This window comes from Hippocampus comes, unplaced genomic scaffold, assembly GCF_001891065.2.
Source record: "Hippocampus comes isolate QL1 unplaced genomic scaffold, H_comes_QL1_v1.1 scaffold167, whole genome shotgun sequence".
Taxonomy (NCBI): domain Eukaryota; kingdom Metazoa; phylum Chordata; class Actinopteri; order Syngnathiformes; family Syngnathidae; genus Hippocampus; species Hippocampus comes.
Window position 1 is genome coordinate 69,812 of NW_017805502.1, and position 12,940 is coordinate 82,751.

A 12,940-nucleotide genomic window follows, 5' to 3' on the forward strand; every position below is an offset into this window, starting at 1 on the left:
AACTTAAGACATTAGCGCATGCCTTCTTTCTTTATGCTAAGGGAGTTGATGAGCTGGAACTATATGGACGAAATAACCACAGACCGCATTTGTTTACCGTTTACTGTCACAACAGAATCTGCTGTGATGCATCTAATGGTATGAGCATCTTTCGAGATTCGGCAAACTTATTGGTCAAGTTAAAACACGTAAAAAGACAATAGACGCAATTTTATGCATTTATTCATGTCGCTATTCCAATCGGATTCAAAGGCTCAAGGCTGAGTCAGCAATTGAATAGTCAAAAATACTCTAGAATTTATGGTTAATTGTTTTTTTTTTTAAATCTCCTTCAGGTTTTCGCTTCAAGTGTACCATCCTTCCTTAAAAATGCCACAAAATGTTTTTGAAAAGTGCATTTTTGTGAATTTCTCAAGTTATTCATACACCCCCACAAAAAAAAAAGGCTTGTGAGGTCAAAAATTTGCAACAAGAAACCACCAACGTGTTTCCCCAAAGGTTTTATAACCATCCTGTTCACACATTCTTTTTTCTTTTTACACAGCCAGAGAAACAAAAAAAAACATTGAAACAATAAACTCCCAAACCTTTTGTACAGAAAAAAAAAATCAATCTAGATGAAGAAAATGTCTCTTATATTAGTCCACGTCTTAGGCCTTTGCCCTTTCCGTTTAAATGGGGAGGGGCCCACAAGCGTGCGCACGTGTTGTGTCGAGATCACGTTGAGACTCTGCATGTGGTATTGAATGTTCATCAAACCATTTGACTGGATGGTTTAATCTGTTCTGTATGGACTTGAAACCAGAAACTCTGGGCCATTTTACAGGTAATCCAGTATTATCTGTGTAGGGTGTGTGTCTGTGTGTATTCAAACCTGTAACTTTTGTAGTCAGATCTAAATCTGTTTGTTTGTGTGTGTGTGTGTGTGTGTGTGTGTGTGTGTGTGTGTGTTTGTGTGCGCTCGTTTTAAAGAGTCTCGTTAATTAAGCCAGCCCGAATCCCTCAGAACACTCCTGGATGGCCAGCAGCAGCATGTGTCTCAACTTCTCGTAACTCTCGTAGGCAGGGAGGTCCAGCTGGTTGAAACTACGAGCACAGAACGCACGCCATTATTTTCACATCCACATTTGTGGAGATGGCAGGCATCTTCATTTGTCAGATGCAACAGGTTTGTTTACCAAGTGTGAGCGGAGGGCAGGCGGTCAGTGGAGCGATCGTCGCGGTGGATTTGGAACTTCTGGATGCCGTTCATGCCCTCCAGAGCAGCGAAACCCTGAAGGGGAACTTTGGACGTGCCAGTGACAAACTGTAAGAACTTGGCTCGGTCCGCTTGGTCGAAGGAACGCAAGGCCCTCCAGAACCACTGGATCTTTTGGAAAAATACAAACAAGCGACTTCACATGTGGTTTACGTCCTAACGGCATCAAGATGATCAGCCTGCACCCATTTCAAGTACCTGGATGGAGCTGGACTGGTACTTGTGGTACTCAGTGTTGGCCTTGAGGTCATCAATATCGATGGTGGGCAGGCCAGAGATGAGCAGCTCCAGCTCCTGCTCGGTGAAGATGGAGATCAGCCTCTTGGGGATGATCTCATAGAAGCCTTCCAGGAAAGCGGCCAGCTGCTTGCGGATCGCACCTGCGCCACATTGACATCCAAAGGCTGATTAACACCAATAACAGAATGTTCCATCACTTGTCAGACCACACATGCGCTTTGACCACAAGGGTTGGGCGACACTGGGCTCCATAATATTAAAGGAGCGAGTGAAACATGATTAATAAGTTATTGCAGCATTGCATGAAGCACATTTCCTTTGTTCAATCAACATAAAACAAAACTTCAAAGCATTAGCATTTTGTGTCACCCCATTACGAATGAAGTGCTTTTGATGGGTAACGGGTCAGTGCGAAGGCGCAGTGGATGTATACCAGCGATGAGAGTGCCTGCAAGTGCGCAGCAAATGATCGTCACCTGATCAGTCACAGCTTCTTTCGGTCTCTATAATTGGTTGTTTATTCTTGGGAGTGCAGCATTTGGCCAAAGTATTAAAGAGAAAGCAGGAAGTGATTATGCTGAAAATTGCTAACTCCTCCCCTTTTCAAAAAACCCATTTCAGGCTCGAGGTGAATATGGAAAATCTTACCACCTACAGGTCTTATTTTATTGCATTTTTGCCAATGAGGTTACTCATGAAAAAATGTACATGAAGCACACTTACCTGTCATCTTCATCTGGCAAACCAGGTGCACATATTCTTTTTTGTTTTCTTCTGTGACCAGAATGTTTGCGCCATTTGGCTTGAGGTCTCTCACTTCGCAAACACCAAACTCTTGGACCTAAACATACAAAGAGCAGGAAAGTCTTCACATCGACTTGCCTCCCAGTATTTCAAGTGGACTTCTGTGAGTCAACCCCAAAGAGCTTTTCAAGCAACTCCAAGGCAGCACTCGTGTTTAGGCTCCCGAGAGCCCAACTTCGGCATCACAACCCACTTTCCGCTTGAAATAACTAACAATTCGAGACCTGGCACCAACCTCTGTGCTGAATGTGAGTTCATAGCCTAACGTGGACACGTCATTCTCCAACAAGTACACCAAACCCTGGAAGAAGGGGTAGTCCTCGCTCTCCATGTCAGTGTACCTAGGATCAGAAGAACAATTTAATCGCGAGCAATGAAATTATTGATTTGCTCTTTGATCGGAATCGGTGCCCCGTCACCATTACCTGACACTCTTGCCCAAGATGTGCTTGTAGAAGCTACGCGTGAAGTAGCACTCCAATAACCGGTTATCATAAACGGCTTTGGCCACCACCCGGCCCACAAACTTGAAGTAGCTCAGGTGGTTGGGGTTGCAGTGGGACGAGGGATTGATGGTGTAGGTGACCCTATCTCCGGGCGACGTGCGGAACAGAGCGTACATGGGGTTAAACATCTCTCGAGAGATGATCATATACCATTCCCTCAGAAGGCCGCCGGCATCCTGGCCCTCTTCTCCTTCAAAGACAATGTACCTGCAACACAAAGAGTTCACATGCTTCTGGATGGAGCAGACTCAGGTTGTTGTTGTTGTTTCAGTAATGGAAGCATACAGCCTGTTCTTCATGTCCTCTGGGCTCTTGCGATGCAGCTCTCTGTACGAGTCCTCAAACACATGATCTCTTCTCACATGCACTGCCATGTCCTCTTTCCTCAGACCTTCATCAAGGCGTTCAAGCTCCTGGCGGAAATACCTGCGTGATGAACGACAGGCCAGCGACTTGAGAATTGCCAACTTAACGTAGGTCAAACAAGGTCAAAATAATCTCGCTTACTTCCGCTTCACGTCAAAGTCCAGGATACGTATGTAATCAACCAAGACAGCAAAGGGTCCATCAGCCAAATGGGTGGTGGACTGGCGCAGGATCTGGTTGAGTACTGTGCGGTGAGTTTCTACAAACAAAGACAATTAAAGCTCAGACTGTCAGACACGATGTGCAAAGCCTTTTCACTCTCCTTCACAATTAAGTGACCTATTGCTGATGTAACTCTGCTTGCATAATTTTTTTCCCCTCCCACTTTGGAAGGGGGAAAACAATAGTAAATAAAGGTGGTCAATGCTCATTGTTCAAATATTGTAATTTATCCTTCAAGAGTATCCACATTATACAAACAAAAACAATTCTTGAATTCAGAATAGCATCACCAGGAGAGGACCTCTGTTGTGTGCCATGTTGCGCTGCAATTGGCTTAGCTGAAAATCAATGAGAACGGCAGCATATTAAGTATTTCCGGGGCAAAAGTGTGGCATGCTACGTGTTTCTGAAAGCTACTGGGACGCCCTCTAGAGGACAAATACCCCCATTCTTTCAATGTTTGTTAACATGGGTTTGTGTACCTAAGTGGAGTCAATAGTCCAGAACTGGTGCTTTTCTGTCTTTTGATGAAGAAATCGAAGAAGAAAATGAATGCTTTCTATTCCATTTGATTCAATCTCTGTTTGCGTGGTTGGTTTTGTGCTCTACAAACAAAGTTGATATGATCGTGTCAAAAGAGGTCATGCAAGTCCACGTACACACGGACCTGCAGGTGCTGTGAACCAGCAAATGGCTCATTACATCAGATATGTTCGTTTGATCGCTTTGCAGAAACATCGATAAGTGGAACAATTATAAAGGCAAAATTTCATTTAACGGAACTTGATGTCACTCCAGGAGACAGCAAGTATATTACGTCAATGCTTTTGCTATACATTAAGCTAGTTTAGCGACCGGAGGTTAGCACAGTGCCATACAACAAACACAGAAACGGTGTGTGCATAGAGTCCATTCTGGCTCACCGGCAAATCGAAGAAACTTCTGGGTGTCTGGTGGCAAGTTTGAAGAGATGTGCATGGAGGAAGGTTCCCGGGAGAAGAACGGGTCAAGGGAAGAGGGTGTTGCGGGTGTGAGCGGCGCTGGGGACAGTGGCGGCGGTTCATCCTTGATGTGAGAAAGCTGGCTCTCCCGAGTGTCCCGAACAGGGGGTTTGCTCTCTCGCTCGGTGGCGTGTACAAGGAAGAACGCCTCCACAGCAGGCTGCAGAACTGAGGGACATGGAAGTGTCACAATGGAAATCAAATGCAACAAATGGCATTGCAGAAACAAGATAGCAGGGTTGCTGCCAAATCTGAGCCATTTTAGGTCACTTTGACCGATGTTATCACAAAACCGGGAAATAATTTTCATTATTCCAGATTGAGACCCTTACGGTAACAGACAGCATCGGAAGGAGTTGAGCAAATACCTCGTTCCAAACAAACTCCTCCCATCTTCCCGCGGAAAACAATGTCATTGTTTTCATAAGGTCATAAAGAGTAAATACCTGAGCCCATTTGAAAACCAATTTTTCACCAAAACAGCAGCCGAGTCAACCAATGAGGAGCTTGTCCGCAAAATAAAATCAGTTACTTTGCTTTTTTTAAACAAGTCATCGACATTCAGTCCCGCATGTTTCATCCCCTCTCCTGTCAAGTGGCGGGCGCACGCGCACAAGCACACACACAAGCATACAGCATGAACAGTGTCTGTGGACAGCAAGAAGGAATTCGCATGCTCAAAGCTAAGTTTTATGATATCTGTTACTCCTGTTGAGTGGCACAAATGGAATTATTTGCAAACCCTGATGTCACGGCGATGTCTTGTCAGATCATTTTGGATTGAAACAAGATGAATACAGAGAGCCAACAAAACACTTGTAGTATATGTATTTGAAGAAAGTCGTAATGCAGCAACTTCAAAATCTATTTAAAGCACAACCACCCCACCCAATTTCTTTAAAACATGGCAGAATATGGAGGATTGACTATTTCCAACACCTTGCAATTATAATGCTTCCCAGATAGCAATACTGCCTATGCAGCCAAGCATCAGTGTTGAGAAACGGCATTCAGAGAAATGCTTCACAATTTTTTATGAGCAGTACCAAAGTTGTCGCATTAGTTCTGCCCAGTATATTCTCCAGTTTGACAAACACAGGCACGCTCAGAGGTTTACATAATCTGGCAGCATTTGTAAAATCTGTACCATTGTTTAAATACTGTTATTGGTAAAATATTTCTTCTTAATGGGATTAAAATTAAACTAAGGCATTTCAAAAGAGCCCAATTAAATGAAGCCCCCACCGCTCAAAAAAAAAAAGATGCAATGGTCCACATTCTGTTCTATTACTTCCAAGAGGAAAACTTAGCCTCGAGTGAAACTCTTGTGACACTTTGATATACCTGGTTAATATGTTACTGTAAAAAGGCGTTTTGTGTAAAAAGAACAGGATAGACATCTTGTCCAATGAAGATTCCTCCTACCCAATACAGCATGCTGGTCATGGGACTCTTCCAGCTCTTTCAAGCATTCCCCGAGCATGTCCCACAGCTCATCCAGCAGGAGCTGTTCGCTGAGCAGAGGGAGGTCAGGGACTTTCTCTTCACTCTCGGACTGGCCATTTGCTTCTTCATCTGAGGAAAAACATTTCCAAAAAAAGTTAGCCAATGCATTCACTGCATGAATAGCTGGCCAGAAACAACTCCAATTAATACATCTGAATTATTAAGGCAATCTGTTCCTGTAAGTATAAAAGTGTAAACTGAGCCTTTGATTAATGTCCTTGTTCTTATTATGATAGAGGGGTTTGTGTGTCGCAATGATACCAGGAGGTAAGCAGTTCGCGTCATTATGCCCCAGGTGGGGCAGGGTGATCGGCAGGCAGCAGGAGCTGCAGTAAACACCACCGATCCCCGATCAGACCCTGATTGATGTTCTGTTATTCGACTTCAGAGTCCGTCATGGATTATGAGCGTCTGCTAGCAACGCCTGCCAGAATCCCCATGTCAACTCCCACTTCCGGGAGAACTTCACCCACATTCTAGGGGAAGCAGGGATCAAGTTCTGCACGTCCATTTTTGAGGCGGCCGACCACAGCTTTGACCGTTATGAGGAAGCAGAACAGACCAGGGAAAAGTGCGGCCTGGGGGGTACATCCTACCCTCAGCTGTGGTCATGAGCTGTGAGTCGTGACCAAATGAACAAGATACCAGATACAAGCGCCTTAAATGAATTTCAGTTGCAGTGTCTCCAAGCTGTCCCTTTGAGAAACTCCATTTGGGAAGGGCTCAGAGAAGAGGCGCTGCTTCTACGCATTGAGAGGCGCAAGATGGGGAGACTTGGGCATCTAATTAGGATATTTGCAAGCCTCCCTGTTTAGGTTTTATAGTGATTTTCCACTGGGATGAGGCCCAGGGATGACTCAGGACACATAGACTGTCTGCCAGCTGGCCTGGGAACACCTTGGGATCCCTGCAAAAGCGCTGGATGAAGACGATCCGTAGAAGGAAGTCTGGCCTTGCCTCCTAAAGCTACTGCCCCTATGATCTGACACCAAATAAGCAAAAGAAAATCGGTGGATGGAGATTTGTTATGAATATGGGATGATAAATCCATGTTGCTAAAAAAAATATGAATACAAGTCAATTTCAATGTGTCCATGTATAGCTGGCAAAACATCAAAATAAAGAAACGCAATACACACGTTTGTACATTTTGTTGGCATCACAGAGATTTATTCTCAAATGATAAACTAAGAAATTTTCTGCCCCATATAAATCAATAAATACACAAGAGTCCTCGGAAGACTTCCAACATTTTAAGGTGTGAATAACTCACCCAGAGTTGAAGAGTCCAGCTCCAAAGATGGCTGGTCAACATCCATCGGCATGTCATCTCGTTGAGCTCCCTGGGCCTCTGAGACCGTCTGCATTTCGGACTGTAGCCACCCAACGAGGGACGGCCAGTGACACGGGATAGGAAACAGGGAAAATAATTATCATTATATTTTAGCTATTAATTTTGACTGATCCACATTGCCATGCATCGGGACATTCCAATTGAACGGTAAAGTCACTGGGGCTTGAGCAGATCTGGGGAAAGAATGAAGCAACTTCAGCCAGCCGCCAGTGCTGATGACAAACGGGGAGTTGAGTTTGGAGCAGGCACATTCACAGCTTTCACAAACAATTATTCTGAGACAGCATATATAACAGATTACTGGCACATCCATTTTTAACTCATAAAACAGGCGCAAGTTGCAAACAAGACATTTTGATGTTAATGTCGACAATTTTTTTTTTTTCATCTGAATGGCTTAGCTTTTGATTTTGCAAAACGCAAACAAACAGCATGAAAATCCCAACTTGGCTAAAAGAATGTCAGTGGCCCACAGCAATTGAGTCAAATCTACGACCTCACGATAAATATTCAAATGTGCGCCCAGTGGGTGAGTGTGCAGATCTGTCTGCTGTCAACGCGGCCCATGCTAACCGTGGCAGCAGCAGCTGTGCCAGCAGGGGGGGCAGCACCAGCGGGGGCATGAGATGCTGCGACTGATGATCCGGCGGTGACGGCGGCCGAGGCGGAAGTGGGTGGTGGTGCCTGTGTGAGCCGGCGGGCCCGCTGACCCTCTCTCACCATCTGGATGATGGCATCAGCCTCTGCCTCCAGTTGACGGACGGCAGCCTGAATGCTGCTGGCTGAGCCCAGGCTGGATGAGCCTGGCCGTTGAGCGAGAGCGCGGGTTTATCACTCCATACCTCATCTGCACAATGGCTTCTATGCTGGATAAATCTCTCACCTATTCGCCCAGTCTGTTTAGCTTTCTTGTTGGCACGGCGTGTGTCCTCACGTAGCTGGATAATGACCTGCAACACTCGCAGGAAAAATTTCTGTGTCGATGTCTTGGAGGTTAGTGAGCTCATACAGGGGAGTTGCAGTTCTCGTCCGCCAAGCGTGCGCTTCTGTGCAGCCACAATCACAACACTTTCCGCTCCATCAAACCTGTGCCCCAAATAACAAAACACAGTTAAGATCAAGGCAATTTCAGAGTCAACAAATGAGAAAGTATCACTGAGTGTCCAAAGTTGTCATGGTCTTACCTGCTGGTCATTTTGCCCTTCAGTCTGGCAGAGATGGAAGAGTCATCAGGGGGTGCATCGGGGGAATGAGAATCTGCATGTGCTCGTCTCTGCTGCTCCAAGTTGTACTCTCGAAGTTCAGCCAATAGTGTACCTGAAAGGGAGGCAATTTTAAAATGCTTAAGGAAAGCTTATGAGGCTTTGCTAAGCAAACAAACCAATCGATAGAAAATAAAGGGTATGTGTCAGCGTAACACTGACCAATCTGTTTGCAAAGGGTATAACCAAGGTGTCTTGCTCCACTGAGCAGCAGTCTGAGCACAGTGTCTCTGGTGGAACCGTCTCCTCTGGATAACTGAAGTAAAATATTAGCTGCGTCTTCCAGACCCTCCTCTGAGCACGAATGAGAAGTCAACACCTTACAGAAAGTATAGAGTGTGAAATTAAAACAAAAACCAAAAAAAAAAAAAAAAAACAAAAAAAAAACCACAATAACAAAATAATAATACCCAAATAAGGACATATTAGTCCACAAGGCAACTTCGGAAGTGCAATTTTAACAAACCACTCGCACAACATTTTCTCATACCTCCACTGACAGCTGAAGCTGTTTCTCTGTAAGTCCAGCCGTAGCAATCTTGTCACTTTCCATGTTAATCGAAGAGCTCTTGGTTTTTGCTGTTTTAACAGAATCAATGATCATCATTTATTACCACCATTCTCAAGAGATGACAGAGATTTCTAATGCTTTCCCTGGTGTTTCTACCTGTGAAAACTGCTCCAGTGGATGTTGGTAATGGTGTGGAAGTTGCAAACATTAACAGACTCGTCCCTGAGGAGGTGCTCTGGGTCCCAGATGCCCCAGAGGCCACTGTGCCCACTGCAGCGGGCTGGATGTTTGATGCTGCTGTGCCCTGTGTAGTGACCGAGGCGGTCGATCCTGAGCTAATTATCGGATTAGGGTTGGCTGACTGTGGAGTAGCGTGGCCAGCAGGTACCTCTGTGGCCTTGATGTCAGGCAGGGCAATGGATATGAGGGAGAGCAGACGCAGCAGCTTTTCAGTGAGCAAGGAGCTTCGCCTGATTACAGGATGGGACAGCATGTTCATCAACTGACCAAGAGGGGAGGTTTCTAGGCTTAACTGGAGTCCCTCAGCCTCTGCGTTGCCCCCTAAAGGCACGGTCTTCATTGAGGCTTTTCCTTTGCGACTGACATTCATGTTGTCCAGCTTTACAAGCAGATCCCAAAAATCAGTGGAAATTCCCAGAGACTGGGGTGTGATGTTTGAGGAGCCAAAAGCGTTCTGTGCACTGGAAGCATTGGCGTTGGGGTTGTTTTGAGCCTGGGAACTAGACCTCAACCCTCCACCCATACCACCTACGCCTGAGGAGCTTGAACAAAGACGGGCCTCGAGGTCAGAGGATGACACGGAGAGATCCTTACAACGCTGCTGGGTGAAGTGGCTGGGGAACACCTGTAGTGACAGAACAGAAAAAAAGTAATTCAATAAGTATGCCTTGACTGACACAAATCTTTCCTGAAAGACATTAATGAAGCTTTACATGTAAATAAGCCAGCTTGCAGCCGTTTCCATCTGATGTACCGTGGCGGGTTGATGCAACATTTTGAATACAAATACAAAAAAAAAAAAAAAAAAAAAAACATTTGCAGGAGGACCACTGACACATTTTGTGAGACTTTAGAAATCTCAAAAATAAAGTCTGATGTGTGTCGCAAGTTTCATGAGTTTTTGCCCAAGTTTAGACTCGAGTAAATTACTTATTAAAGTGCGAGAGAATTTGAACATTGCCCAATTGAACACTTTTGTATAGTATATCAAGACCACAAAGCACATTGAGATAGTGATACATGACTGACCTTTGCTAGTTGGATGAGAGTGTCTAGCACATGTCGACAGACTACAGGCGCAGCTTGCGGGTGGATGTGTACTGTGGAGCCTCCGCCTCCCGCACATGTGACCCCTGCAGCAGCTCCTGACACACCACCTCCCAGGGTTCCAGATGCTGAGGAACCAGTAGCTGAGTGGCGGTCAGCATGTTTTCTACCAGATACCCGTTGGATCTGGAAAATGTTAGTCCGACAGCCCAAGGCCGCATCCATGGACACAGAGAGCCAAGAAAGCTGGCTGGAACTACGAGACTCCACTCTGTTTAGTAGCTCGAGGGAGGACGAAGAGCAGAGGGAGGAGGTAGCTGAACCTTTTGCCCCGCATCCTCCATGGGAGCTCCTTTTCCCACGAGAATCTTCAAGGCGTGAGGTCTCCACACACACCTCGCTCTCACTACTGCGTTGGAGGATAGACAACAGACTGCGAATGACCCACCCACGTGTCTGAGAGTGGTAGCAAAGATTCCTGAGCACACGGTGTAGACGGCTGGTGTTGAGCTTCGGTTCATCCACAAATAGCAACACCAGCAGACAGGACAAGGCCTCGTGATCCAGCAGCAAACGGCCACGCAAACGCAGCAAAGAATCCACACTGGAACTGGATGGTCTGAGGAAATATTAAGATTAGCGACCAGCATCTAAGCCACATTTGTTCTTCCATTGAAAAGTAAAAATTCATCATCAGAAATGTGTCTATTGTACCTATGGTTAGAGCCACCACCCATCTGAAATGTGCCTCCTCTCTGCACAGCCAGTCGAGTGTACTGGACGCCACGATTGCTCCCTAAGCGACTGGTGAATGCTGGCGAGCGCAGGATGGCTGAGAGCGCCGATGTTGAACTGTGACCAAAGAGCCTCTCATGCATCAGTTGCCTTTGCCGTGCCTCTTGCTCTCGGCGCAGGGCTGCCGCTTCAGCTGCGATGTCAGGTGGCATTACAGCCAACACGCTGTCCTCCATGTCTTCGAGCACACTACGTCGCAGCTCAGAGGGCAGCGTCTGGATGAAGGTAACTGGGTCCAGAGGTGTATCTCCCTGTGTGGGTTGTTGGGAAACCTCCCTGCGCTGCTGCTCGGCTCGTTGCTGGGCAAGGACCTAAAATGATCAATGGCAAACTTAGTTTAACTCCTTTTTCTATAAAATCACATTGTCACTCCTATTTCATATCCTTTTAAGTTTTGTTATCCAGTAATTTCTCACCTCCTCCTGTATGGCAGGTGGCAACGCAGCCAGGAACTCAGGGCTAACCTCCGTAACCCCAGGCCCTGTGAGTACAGGCGCAGTAGAAGGCGGCAGGCTGGTAGCAGCAGCTGAGCGTGATGGTGGTCTTATTCCCAATTGATTTTGAAGCACTTCTCTTCGAATGTCCTCAGGAAGAGCTGCCAGGAAAGATGGATCAACACCCTCAGGAAGACTGATTCCTGCAAAGGCAAAGAGAACACCAGAGCAACTTTGAAACTTCACAACTATGATGTCATGTGTTGTGGGATCAGTAGTCTGCATGTGCATATTGGGGGGGAATAACCACCTGTACCTGCAAGTGGGTCTTCTTCCTCATTGCTTGTGGATGGGAGAGGATCTTGGATAGCCTGGGATTGGCTGTCAGCACTGTCACTCCTGATTATTGCTTCAACAGCAGATGAAACCGAAGTGGAGCTAATCAAATGAAGACAGTTTCTTAAGAAACATATTTTTTAAATCAACAGAGATGGAACATTTGTAAACAAACAAACAACAACAAAAAACATACTCTGACTCTGCATTGGTCTGCCTGTTGGTCAATTCACTCTCCCCACCGCCAGACAGGTCCTGAGACACAAGGACAGTCTGGGCAGGGTTGGAAACAGCTTCATCTTGTGTGGCAGAAGCAGGGCTGCTGGTGTCCATTGGTGACCCTTCCAATCGTGACACACCCACTACAGGAGGTTCTGAGGTCTCCACCATATCCGGGCTTGAGGCTGAGGGAGTTTGCCAACGGTAAGAGATTGTCATAAAGTATTCTATTCACTGTCAACCTGAGTTGAGATTGTGTTCTGAAAACTTGACTGGTTACAACTAAGCACTGTTGATTTAAATTATGAATGCACCCTTACTCATGGATAATTTGTAAGAGAGTTAGTCTACCTTCCCTGCCTTCTTCCAACAATTCTCCACCACCACCACCACCTCCTACGGCTCTCTCACCGATTGTGGGTGCTGGGGACATTTCCATCTGAGATGCTTCTGCTTCACTACTAGGCCTGTCACTTGCAGACAAGGGCGGCAGGCCTGCCAGAGCCGCCAATGAGCCGGCATGCGACTCGGCCAACAGCAGGCCAGCTATCGGTTGGTGGACCTGTTGATTAATTGCAGTTTCCAAGGAAACTAGGGCCTGTTCATGGGGAGCTGGGGTAGTGGGAGTAACCTCTCCAGAAGGGGGAGCAGTGAGGAAGCCTTCTGACAGTCTGGGTGGGTCCAGACAAGATACTGCACCTCCTTGAGACTGCTCACCCTCTAAAAAAAAAAAAAGACAAAAATATGGGAAATCACAGTGTGTTTAGATATTAACATAAGAAAAAATAAATTTTATATATATATATATATATATATATATATATATACACACACACACA

At 45.9% G+C, this 12,940-nt stretch overlaps 1 protein-coding gene across 10 annotated transcripts in view; it reads right to left on the reverse strand.

Annotated features, from left to right (window-relative positions):
* Positions 1-206: 206 nt before the first annotated feature.
* Positions 207-12,940, reverse strand: part of huwe1 (HECT, UBA and WWE domain containing E3 ubiquitin protein ligase 1) — a 49,758-nt gene continuing 37,024 nt past the window's right edge. For 9 of the 10 annotated variants that reach the window (XM_019877239.1, XM_019877233.1, XM_019877232.1 and 6 more), the window contains 24 exons: positions 12,453-12,821; positions 12,079-12,286; positions 11,863-11,984; positions 11,529-11,749; positions 11,032-11,423; positions 10,300-10,936; positions 9,187-9,895; positions 9,010-9,098; positions 8,682-8,838; positions 8,442-8,574; positions 8,141-8,343; positions 7,831-8,060; positions 7,177-7,276; positions 5,823-5,972; positions 4,320-4,565; positions 3,316-3,433; positions 3,094-3,234; positions 2,728-3,015; positions 2,538-2,643; positions 2,222-2,339; positions 1,457-1,638; positions 1,179-1,369; positions 944-1,086; positions 207-904 (listed from right to left, as the gene is read on the reverse strand). In XM_019877239.1, coding sequence (XP_019732798.1) covers positions 984-1,086; positions 1,179-1,369; positions 1,457-1,638; positions 2,222-2,339; positions 2,538-2,643; positions 2,728-3,015; positions 3,094-3,234; positions 3,316-3,433; positions 4,320-4,565; positions 5,823-5,972; positions 7,177-7,276; positions 7,831-8,060; positions 8,141-8,343; positions 8,442-8,574; positions 8,682-8,838; positions 9,010-9,098; positions 9,187-9,895; positions 10,300-10,936; positions 11,032-11,423; positions 11,529-11,749; positions 11,863-11,984; positions 12,079-12,286; positions 12,453-12,821 — 5,213 coding nt within the window. In that variant the 3' untranslated portion in view covers positions 207-904; positions 944-983. The remainder of the gene's footprint in view (positions 905-943; positions 1,087-1,178; positions 1,370-1,456; positions 1,639-2,221; positions 2,340-2,537; positions 2,644-2,727; positions 3,016-3,093; positions 3,235-3,315; positions 3,434-4,319; positions 4,566-5,822; positions 5,973-7,176; positions 7,277-7,830; positions 8,061-8,140; positions 8,344-8,441; positions 8,575-8,681; positions 8,839-9,009; positions 9,099-9,186; positions 9,896-10,299; positions 10,937-11,031; positions 11,424-11,528; positions 11,750-11,862; positions 11,985-12,078; positions 12,287-12,452; positions 12,822-12,940) is intronic. The other variant, XM_019877234.1, reaches the window with a different exon arrangement.